At 31.6% G+C, this 12,500-nt stretch overlaps 1 protein-coding gene across 1 annotated transcript in view; it reads left to right on the top strand.

The window, feature by feature from the left end:
• Positions 1–11,626, top strand: part of LOC138861015 (irregular chiasm C-roughest protein-like) — a gene marked incomplete at its 5' end in the record, with an annotated part of 30,774 nt that extends 19,148 nt beyond the window's left edge. The window contains 4 exons of the mRNA XM_070119672.1: positions 319–447; positions 9,796–9,931; positions 11,028–11,231; positions 11,588–11,626. Of these exons, the coding sequence (XP_069975773.1) occupies positions 319–447; positions 9,796–9,931; positions 11,028–11,231; positions 11,588–11,626 (508 nt within the window). The remainder of the gene's footprint in view (positions 1–318; positions 448–9,795; positions 9,932–11,027; positions 11,232–11,587) is intronic.
• Positions 11,627–12,500: the final 874 nt, after the last annotated feature.

A 12,500-nucleotide genomic window follows, 5' to 3' on the forward strand; every position in this document is an offset into this window, starting at 1 on the left:
AGAAAGAAAGGAAAAGAACGTCTGCACTGAAATAGATAGATATATAGAGAGAGAAACCTGAGACAGAGACAGATTTTCCCGTAAACTAAGCGTGAGCACTGTAAATCCATGCCCAATATTTAACGTGTAGGTTAAAGTTTTTAGGGAATTTAATTTGCAATAACCTCTTTGTGTAGTACCTGCAGGTATCCTTAAAAAATTCTAACGTCGCAGCATATATATGAATATAGGAATTGGATACGCCGCTATTGCTGTTATCCTCAATAGCCTCATCATTGCCTTCCTCAACGTCCTCAGCTAATTATCGCTTTCTTCCAGGTCGATCTTCCTCCACATTCTCTTCTCCCCGGAGGTGCAGGTGCTCATGTACCCGAACGTGCTCACGGAGGGCGCCGACGCCACCTTCGTGTGCAAGGCCGAGGCCAACCCCAGCGAAGTCACCTACAAGTGAGGGTCAGGGAGAAGGAGAGGGGGGAGGCAGAAGGAAGGAAGAGAGGGAGAGGCAGAGGGAAGGAGGAGAGGGAGAGGGGAGACGGGACAGAACGAGGGAAGAGAGGAAGAAGGAAAAAGGACGGAAGAGAGGAAGGAGGCAGAAGGAGGGAGGAGAGGGAGAGGGGAGGTAGAAAAGAGCGGGAATGGAGACAGGAGGAGGAAAGAGGAGAATAAGATGGAGTAAATATAAGAGAGGGAGAGAGAAGATATATAGATTGAAAGAGATAGAGGATCAGACAAACAAATAGATATATAGAGAAATTTTGGGAAAGGAAAATGGATTATGGTATAAACAAAACGCAGTGAGAGAGGCAGTCGTTATATGGATGGCAGTAACAGTAAAAACAAAAACAAACAAACAAACAAAAAACAATATCAACAATAATGAAAATATCAGTGATAAAGAATAATGATAATTGTAATAATAGTGATAAAAGTAATAATAAAAATTATAATACTGATGATAATGATAAGGATAATGATCATTGTAATAGTAATGATAATAATAATAGTAATACTAATGATAATAGTAATAATAATGATATAATAACAATAATGATAATAAGAATGATAATAGTAATAGTAATGATAATAATGATAATGATAATGACAACGATGATAATACTAATGATAATCATTGGTGATGATGAAAATAAAATTATGATGATAAAATAAGGTAATAATAACAACAATAATAGTGAAAAAAATAATGATAATACTAACAATGACCTACTACTACTAGTACTACTACTATTGATAATGATAATTATCATCATAATCATGATGTTAATGACAAAGGTGATAATGATGATATTGATAAAAAATACTAATAATGATAATGATGATGAGGATGGTGATAAGAAATAATAATTATGATAATGATGATAATGATTATAATAAAAACATATAATAATTATTATATGAATTATAGTAATGAAAATGCTAATGATAATGCTAAGGATAGTAATGATAACAATAAAAATGATGCTAATGATAATGATAATAATGATAATAATTATTATAATATAAACAATAATTATACTAATAATGATGATGGTAGTAATGAGAAGAAGAATAACAACAACAGTAAACAACAATTATGTAAAAAAATGATTATGTTAATAATAATGATGATAATGATATGAAGTATGATATTATTAATATTAATAATAATAGTAATAGTAAATATAGTGCTAATAATAATGATGATAGTAATAGTAATAACAATAATAATAATAGCAAAAATAATGATAATAATAATAATGATAATAATAATGATAATGATAATAATAATAATAATAATCATAACAACAACAACAATAATAATGATAATAATAATAATCATCATCATAACAACAACAACAACAATGTTAATGATAATAATCATAATCATAATCATCATCATATAGTAATGATAATAATGATTATAATATTAACAACAACAACAACAACAACAATAATAATAATAATAATAATAATAATAATAATAATAATAATAATAATAATAAAATAATAATAATAATGATAATAATAACAGTAATAATAATAAAGATTATAAGAAAAAAAATAACAGTCATAATAATAGTAATGATAATAATAATAAGAATAATAATAAAATAAAAATAATACTTATAATAACAATAATAGTTAATGATTAGGGTAATAATAATGATAATGATAATGATAATAATAACAATATTGATGATAATGATACTAACAATGATAATGATGATTATAATAGTGATAATGACGAGGATGATGATAATAATGATGAAATTATCATGATAATAATATTGGTAATCATAATGATGCTAATAATAATGACGAGAACGAAGAGCACCACCACCAACAATGATGATATGATATACTATATTAATACTAATAATGATAAAGATAATACAAATGACAGTGACATTAATAAAATGATAATGATAATGATAAAATTAATAATGATAATCATAATGATGATGACAGAAATTATAATAATATCAATGGGAACAATAAAATGGTAATATTGATAGTAATAATAATAACGAAAATAAATGATGATAATAATGATAATAATAATAAGCATAAAAATAATGATAGTAATCCTCATCCTCATCATCATTATCATCATTATCGCCATAATGATAGTAATGACAATGGTGATAATAATGATAAGAATATTAACTTTAATGCTAGTATTCATAACAATAATGAAGATTAATTGTGATAATGACGACAATAATAACAGTAATGATTAATAATGATAATAATTTAACGATTGATTATATTGATCTAAGTGAAAAATTATAATGACGAAGATGTCGATGAGGATGCTAGAAGTGGTAGTAGTAATGATCGATATAAAACAATGAAAAATAATAACGAAAATGATAATGATAATGCTAGCGATGGTAATGATAATGATGATAATAGTGATAAACATATTGATAATGAAATAATAATAATGATGATAATAATAATGATAATAATAATACGGTTTTAATGATAATGATGATAATAGTAATGATGATAATAATGATGATAACTATAATAATAACAACAATAATAATAGTGATAATAATAATGATGATGATATTAGAAATAATGATGATAATAATGACATTCATAACATTAATAATGATAATGTTAGTGATGATAATACTGATGATGATAATAATAATAATAATAGTAATAACAATCATATTAATGATAGTAATAATAATAATGATAAGATAATATTGATTATCAACATTATCATCATCACCATCATCATGGCAATAATATAAGTAATGATAACAGTACTACTACTATTAATAATGATAATAGTAGTAATAACAATAAGAACGACAAGAACAGTAATGATGATAATAATAATAATGAAAATAACCATAATAATAGTAATGATAATGATAATACTAAAAGCAATAATAACAATAATAACGATGTTAACAATAATAGCAATGAGGATAAAAAAAATATGATAATGATGATATTAATGATAACAGTACATGATGATTGTGATGATGATGATAATGATAATGATAATGATAATGATAATGATAATGATAATGATAATAATAATAATAATAATAATAATGATAATGATAATGATAATGATAATGATAATGATAATGATAATAATAATAATAATAATAATAATAACAATAACAATGATGATAATAGTAATAATAATAATTAATAATAATAATAATAATAATAATAATAATAATAATAATAATAATAATAATAATAATAATAATAATAATAATAATAATAATGATAATAATAATAATAATGATGGAAATAATGCTAATAGTAGAATAATAACAATGATAATGATAACAATAATAATATTAATGACAATAATATTAAAGATGATGTTAATGATGATGACGATATTGATGATAATGTTAATGATAATGATGATGATAATGATTATAATAACAATAAGGATAATAATTACAATAATAATAGTTACAATAATAATAATTATAACAATAATGAGTAGTGATAACAATGATAATAATTATAGTAATAACAGCAATAATGCTATGAATATAAAAATCAATAATAATTATAATAATAATGATAATAAAAATGGCAATTATAATAACTATAGTAGTGATAACACTAATTATAATAATAATAATAATAATAATAATAATAATTATAATAATAATAATAAAATAATAATAATAAATAATAATAATGATAATAAAAATAATAATAAATAATAATAATTATTATTATTATCATATAATGATAATAATGGTAATCATGGTTATGATGGTAACAACAGCAAAGATAATAATGATAATTTTGATAAAAATGAAAATAAACAGGAAAAGGAAAATTGTAATGGCAATGGTAATTATGATAATAATGATAATACTAATGTTAACGATTCTAATAATGATAGCAATGACGATAAAAATAGTAAGAGTAATGGTAATAATAATGATGATAATAATAACAACAATAACATCAATAATAATAATGATGATGACGGTGAGGATCATAGTAATGAAAATAATGAGGATTTTAATGATAACAATAATTACATAAATAACAATAGTAATAATGAAAATGATAGTGATACAACTGACAGTCGTTCATCATTGATATTGAAAGCAGTGATTGCTGTAATTATAATGGAAGAGTGATCGTTCGGATAGCAACAGTACTAAACTTTATAACATTATGATAATATTGACGACAGTGACGAAGACAGGGATGATGATTATTCGAATGTTAAAGAGACTAATAGTAGTGGTAATAGTAATACTAATACTAATGAATGAAAATAATGATAATTATACTGATGATTACAATACAGATGATCGTAGTAATAATAAGAACCGATAAAGATGATAAAAATACTGTACACATATATAGTAACTGTCGTTGCCCGCAGCTTTTGTATCATCAACTGGAAAGTCAGATCTCTAAACAAACCGAACACAGATGGTGTGACGCGTTTGTTCCGCCGAAAATCAAGTGCACACAGACTTTTACACGCCAAAAAATGGGGGTCGACGATTTCTTTCCCAGCGAGAGAAGTGTATATATTTAGATGACAAACGATAATCTATAACAGGCTAGTAATGTGAACATTTTATCAAGTACAGAAACGAGGTTCACACGCAAGGAACTGCTCTGCAAAATGCAAAATATTAACAGTACATTCTAAAGTGATAGGGGGAATAGCGAAAAGACAAACAAAAATTAAACCCAAAGAGCTCGATGGAAGAATCTCTGCATAGCTAATTCCCAGAGATAAGGAAACAAGTAAGTAACTGGATAAGCTGAAAGCTCAAACACGAGCTTTTTTAAGAGCAGCACAAGGCCAACGCTTGGCAACAAGATCTTCCCATTGCATGGCCATACGAGACAACAAGTCCAGCGTGCAGTATATGTGAGTTTGGGGAGACGTTCGGGTGCACAGTTTCTCAATAAGCAACTCCTGCAGTTGATGAATATTATCCAGCGACATGACAGAAGCGATGGATAAACGAAGATCTGTAGCTGCTCTAGATTGCCAGGAATAAAAAAAGAATAATGATCGAAGCAAATTGACCAGACGTTCCCATCAAATACAAAAAAATAAAGCATGTCTACTCTTGACTGTCGCGGCACTTTCCTGCAGAAACTACAATAATCTGCAACTTAAAACCAGTGGAATTTCGAATTGAGAACGACAACCGTGTCACTTCTCATCTGGCCACATGGAAAAGTCAAGTAGGACCTATAAAAACGCACTAGCAACATCCTAGACAAAATGTCTGACCCTGAAAAGCAGATGATAACTCAGCTGGGTGCAGTTGCGGACACACCGTCGGAGACCACTCACACAGGTGGTGGGTCGTTTCTTGTTGACGGGTTTGTGTGTGGGAGGGTAGGAACAGTTAGGGGGGGGGGGGCAATGGTGGGACGGCTTGGCGGTAGAGTTGTTGTTAAATTGACAAATGTAAAACTTTATTTTTTAAAATGCGAATCACATGTCATATCATTTATAATTGTAAAGCGTAAGATTTTCTCACCTGTCTTTTTTGTTTCTGCACAGCATTCATGTGGAACGTATGAATGAAAAATTCCCCAATTATTTGATGGGTTATATATGTTGACGATTTGTAAGAAGTCCGGAATGCACATTCTGGTCACATGGAGTGATCCCTTGAATATCAATATTTGCAGAGAACATTAGGTCAGAAATTTCATTGAGGCCATCCGAGATAGCGTTAAGAACTTTACTTTTGTTCATTACGCATATCTCAAGTCGATATCCATGTCTATAAAATGATACCCTTAAAAAAATAAAATCTCATGTATCTATTATTCTCTCTCTCTCTCTCTTCTAGTGCGAAATATATTATAGAGAAAGAACGTCCTTGACCACCAAGTAAGTGTCATTAAAGATTACTTAACAAACAACTATAGCTTGAAAGCCTGATTCAATATTTAAAAAAAGGGGAGAAAAATTGTGGCTACTCAAACTCCATGAATTTTAGAAGCAAGATCTCTTTTTGTCTTACGGAATGTGCAATAAGAGCAATGCCTTAGAAATGCAAGCATATATCTATATTTTGCTTGAAATGACTATATTTGATTTTAAATATTTATCAATCATAAAAATATAACAAATTGAGTAGTGGAAACATTCCAGTGCCGACCTGAGGTCTAAAAGGCAGAGGAATCCTCGAAATGAACAGTAAAATCAGCAATGAAATTGTACTCTTAAAGCAGATTTTATCTCTTTACCTCTTTCTCTATATATGTATACATATATACATATATGCAGTGTATTAGTATATGTATATATGCATGTTATCATATATATATATATATATATATATATATATATATATATATATATATATATATATATATATATATATATATATATATATATATACATTTATATGTATAAATGTATATGTATATGTATGCACATGTACATATATACTCACCCACACACACACACAAACACACACACACACACACACACACACACACACACACACACACACACACACACACACACACACACGCACACACACGCACGCACGCACACACACGCACGCACGCACGCACGCACGCACGCACGCACACACAAACACACACATATATAAATATACACATATATATTTCACCACCATTCCGAGTTGCACTTGTTGGCCTGGCTGTGTAACAGTGCAATCATTTAAAGGAAACTGATGAGCCAATGTATTCTATGGTAAAGACAAATTAGCATTTGACATATTTGATGATGCTGAAGGAGTAGCAGTCATTCCCGCCAAGATATCTCCTCGCCTGTCTGTGCGACTGCGCTCAGTTATACCGTGGAGGAGGGGGAGGGGACAGTTCAGCACTTATTGAACGTGTGTAATGTTTCATATTACAGTTGTGTAAGTCCCACTACCCCCCCCCCCCTACCTGCTCCTACCCTTCCCCACAAAACCTGTCAACCAGAGACGACACTGCCTGTGTGTGTGGGCTCCGCAAACCGTACATATACTGAGAGTTCTCTCAATATACTGAACTGTTGAATCTTGGACCATGGACTTACGTCAACGAAAAGGATAACGTTGATAACTGTGATGACACTACTTATATTACTACTACTGATGACAACAAAGGTGATGATGTTGATGGTAATGATAATGATGTAATGATAAGGATAATAGTGAAAAGAATAACTATAGTGAAAGTAATAACAAACAATGATAGGGAAAAAATATAGGTAGAATGATAGAAATAGACAAAGACAACAAATAGATAGAGTAAGAAGGATATGTATATATATATATATATATATATATATATATATATATATATATATATATATATAGTGAGAGAGAGGATGATATTCTATAATTATATTGTAAGCTACCCTATTTCTTGGCATTATAATAGTTATGTCTTCAGCTATGGAAAAGCAGAGAAATGTTTATTTTCTTTACATCTTTTTGGTTTGCTTTTTCTGCTGTAAAGCAAGAAGTAAAATATTGTGAATTGTATTTTTTACCGTGTCTTTTTATGCAGTGAGTGTAAGAGGTAATGAATGAAATGAACAATTTAGGGTATAAAATGGAAACCTATAATGCAAATTGTAATTTACCATTGCGGTCCTAACTTCTTACCCATCTAACTTATTCAAAACTGACGACGATGCACTTGAGAGGCTGGCGATAACTGACTAAATGCACCGCGTTTGAAACTGGACATATCCATTTTTAAGAGAGAGAGGGAGAGAGAGAGAGAGAGAGAGAGAGAGAGAGAGAGAGAGAGAGAGAGAGAGAGAGAGAGAGAGAGAGAGAGAGAGAGAGAGAGAAATTCTTATTTCTTATTACCAACTTGTCATTTATCAAGTGATTGTCATCACCAACCTGTCAAGGACATCTTTATCTAGATCACCTGACTGGCATCTAATTGACAGCAGCACTTAGGACGATGCCAACTGCTACTGGCTTGTAGGAATAATTTTATCCTGAATGTATTTCATGTATGTTTTATAGTATTTCTATTAGGATCGGGGAAGATCCTAGAGATATCCGGTGATGTGCCCCGGATACTATAAAAGGTAGTAAATAATACGCCTTTTATGATTATCTGTATTCGAAAGTATGTAGAAATTGCTTATCTGTGTTTTACTGCAATGCTACAAATGACATCTAAGCAAGTATGCATCAACAATGAAAATAGCAATCACACTATAGTGGCATTTCTGGACAATTGCTTGTACAGGATGACGAGAACAGTTATGCATCAATTATTATTACTAGAGGTCAACACAGCTATGACTTTCGGCAAAAAAAAGTGTTCATTGACCACATTTATGTCATTCTGGTTTCATTTTTGTGCTAAGAGACAGTGCATTTAAGTTTGCTTCGAATTCTAGGTAATTCGGTTACATTGCATAGAAGGTAATTATGATCGAAATGGATTAGTTTTGTACTGTCACTGAATACACAACATACTAAATTAATCATTCTGTATTGATTAGGCTCTGAAAATACAGCGAAATATAAAATCCAATTTTATCACGTCGGGTCACTTGTAATTTTGCTTTCATACTTGCATGAACATTCATGGTACCCCATTAAAAAGTTTAATTAGAAATGAATAAATTATCTCTAAACAAAGAAACAATCATGATCGCACGCACACATTCTTGTATATACATATTTATGTGTCTGTATGCACACACGCACACACACACACACACACACACACACACACACACACACACACACACACACACACATATATATATATATATATATATATATATATATATATATATATATATATATATATATATACATAACGATAGGCAATATCGCGATACCTTTATCGGCGATACGTGTTGATCGACAATTTTGTATTTGTATCGGTATCGCCTTAGCTTCTCAATACTCGTGTTGTTTTTTGTATCGAATAATATAAAAATATTGATACATTATATATATATGATGTATCACACACACACACACACACACACACATATGTGTGTGTGTGTGTGTGTGTGTGTGTGTGTGTGTGTGTGTGTGTGTGTGTGTGTGTGTGTGTGTGTGTGTGCGTGCGTGTGTGTGTGTGTGCGTGCGCGCGCGTACATATGTATGTATTTGTATAAATATATATGTATGTGTGTGTGCGTGTGTGTGAGGTATTGCTTATATTTGACTAAAATCCACAGCGCACTTTTATTATATCATTTGTTGATTTTATTATATCACAATGATCGTAACGGCCAATTAAAACTGCATATTACTGCGATGTCTTTATGCCTAATAATCTATTTTTCTCTCCTTATAGGTGGTATATCAAAGGCCAACTTCTGGCCAATGAGACCAGCCGATCCCTCACTGTGCGAGACCTCACCAGTGATTTCCATCGCAACGCAGTTTCGTGCGAGGTAAAGTCTGGTTTTGCAAGGAAGGTGACCGTGAGCGTAGGTTCTTGGTCAACTCACTGAGAGTAACATAAATTTATTCTGTAAATGTGGGAAGAACCTTTTCATGAGTTCTATAGAATCAAGTCAGTACTTTGTGACGAGCTATGAAAAAGTATGTATAATTGTTTCGGTTCTTCTAAATATCTTCTATATGCTAAAATCTGATCATACTTTTCGCTGTTATTCTTTCGTCTTGACGTTCCTAGAAGCAAACGCATCCACATTCGAATAGTTGAGCGAGAAAATACATGTTTACTTGTTTCAACTTAAGCACCTGCTAGCTAGGTGGTTCCAAGGAGGGTGAATAGCAAAAGTCTAAGAACCGATTCCCAATATATGTGTGGTATTGATAACTGATATTTAAAAATAAAATAGTTTAGATAGAATAGTTAGTTGATATCGCTCTCTACTTTTGTCATTTATCCAACTTTTTAATTTCCTTCTTTTTGTCAATACACGTCGGTTTACAATATATGCGTATGTGTAGTTCAAATTAGCACAAAATGAATGTTCATATGTGTAATCTTGATAATGTGAATACAGTGACGAACATTCTTTCGTTAGAGCCAAACACGGATTCAGCAAACAGAAAATATGCTACTTTATAATAATTTTAGAATACTAACTGAACGCAAAACCGTGGCAGGATTAATGTGCATACACGGATGCTTCATAAATGTGTGTATGGAATGTGTGAACAAACTGTAGTTTAAAACTTTATTTAGAATCTTTAGTTTTATATTTCACACACACACACACACACACACACACACACACACACACAGACACACACACACACACACACACACACACACACACACAATGTTAACGCATTTATAGACTGTAGCCTTACTGCGATTTTGTGTTTAGTTCATGTTCTATATTGAAGAATGTAACGAAGCATAGTTTCTGTTTATTCAATAATTGGTTCTGGTAAAAAAAAAAAAATCAATCGCTTAGTTCGATTAGTCGCTTCTAGATGATGCAGTCATTATAAGTATTTGCAAAGGTCTGAGAGACTTTACAGATACATTTAGCAGATTTAGTTGTCATATATAGTTGTCTAAAGTATAAAACGTGTTCGCATTTCAAGAAATATGCAACAAGACTGCTGATACTTCTTATGTTGAAAGTAGGGGAAATGCCGCCTCCATACCATAGGCGTTGCCATTTCGTTAAACAAACATTCGCATTTGTAGCATATCCCACTACAAAGTCAACTATGTGTCCTGCTCTGTCCATAAATACCGAGTGCCCACGGGGAGTGAGTGTGAAACTTCGCGCTATCCTTACTCAAGTATGAGTAGGTAGGTAATGTCTATGGATGCTAGTAAGCGCCTAGATGCTCACTCTTTTTAGAGTGGGTCGTTGTACGAGTAGTAGAGCGGCCGTCTTGCATTCACGTGCATTGGCGGCGAGGGATCGAATCCCGATCGGAGAGGTTATAATGTTCAAAGTCAACTATGATTAATATTACATATTTTGTTATCGCCTATTTAAGAAAGCGCAAGATCAAATGGCTCACTTACTTTCCGAGAATATTCATTAATACACTAATTGGTTATTTTTCTTCAACCAACCACACTCTTTGTTAGAAATTAGTTTTAGCCTCATTCATAACAATAAAATTTACGCTTTGTTTACTTCGATTAGTTGCCAGATGTACGAAAGTGGACCCAGCAAGTGTACTGAAATATAATTCCGCAACTGTACGTAGTACAAAATTCTGTCTTTATACTCCACTAGAAAGTATCCTATCTAAATAGACATACTTTTAGCTGGTGGATAAAACTACAACATACAAGAAATTTGTCTTTCCATCGACTAAAAGTTCTCTTCTTCGATCTAATTAGGGCAGGGTCCCTAAACAGTGGCTCTTTGGGCCTTGATCTTTTGCTCGTTATTTATTTTAATTTTTAGGACTGACGTTGTCCACAAATAAAATATGTAACCCTTGGTGAAAATTATGCTGCCTTTGTCTTCATTTGGCAGGAACGAAGCCTTAATAACCTAAAAGCAACACATAATACAAGACTGGCGTTTATGGAATTCCACGTCCTGAAGCCGAGATTCATTTATAAATACATTCTTTGATATGACAGTATAACCCGTAAGTACTCATCTAAGTGGATAAAACTTGCTACTTAAATGATCCATGAAAGGGACAGACTTTAACAAGTAGGTGGTCTTCCTGGCTAAAATGAACAATTATCTAACAAGGATTAACGGCAAAGAGGCCTCCGAATGGAAGAAGTGTCCCTCCCGTTTATTTCAGTAAAGTGAAATTGAGGGGAATGAGGTAACGTAACGCTTAAATTGTCTTGCGCGAAGAGAATATGAGCGACGACCGATTAAAGAGAACACAATGGACCAGCCGAAACAAGTATCTTCTACCTGTGCAACTCGTTATCTTGTGTCCAAAAGTGCACAGGAAGGTACCACCTCTTAAGGGACCCATGAGCGGAATTTTACCCCAATATGAAGAAATTTCCTTAAATGAGATTCCAGATTTTAAAAATAGTAGAATAAATTGGCAACACTGTCAAATAAGTTTCGTGCTGCTAAC

The sequence above is a fragment of the Penaeus vannamei genome, unplaced genomic scaffold, assembly GCF_042767895.1.
Source record: "Penaeus vannamei isolate JL-2024 unplaced genomic scaffold, ASM4276789v1 unanchor507, whole genome shotgun sequence".
NCBI lineage: Eukaryota > Metazoa > Arthropoda > Malacostraca > Decapoda > Penaeidae > Penaeus > Penaeus vannamei.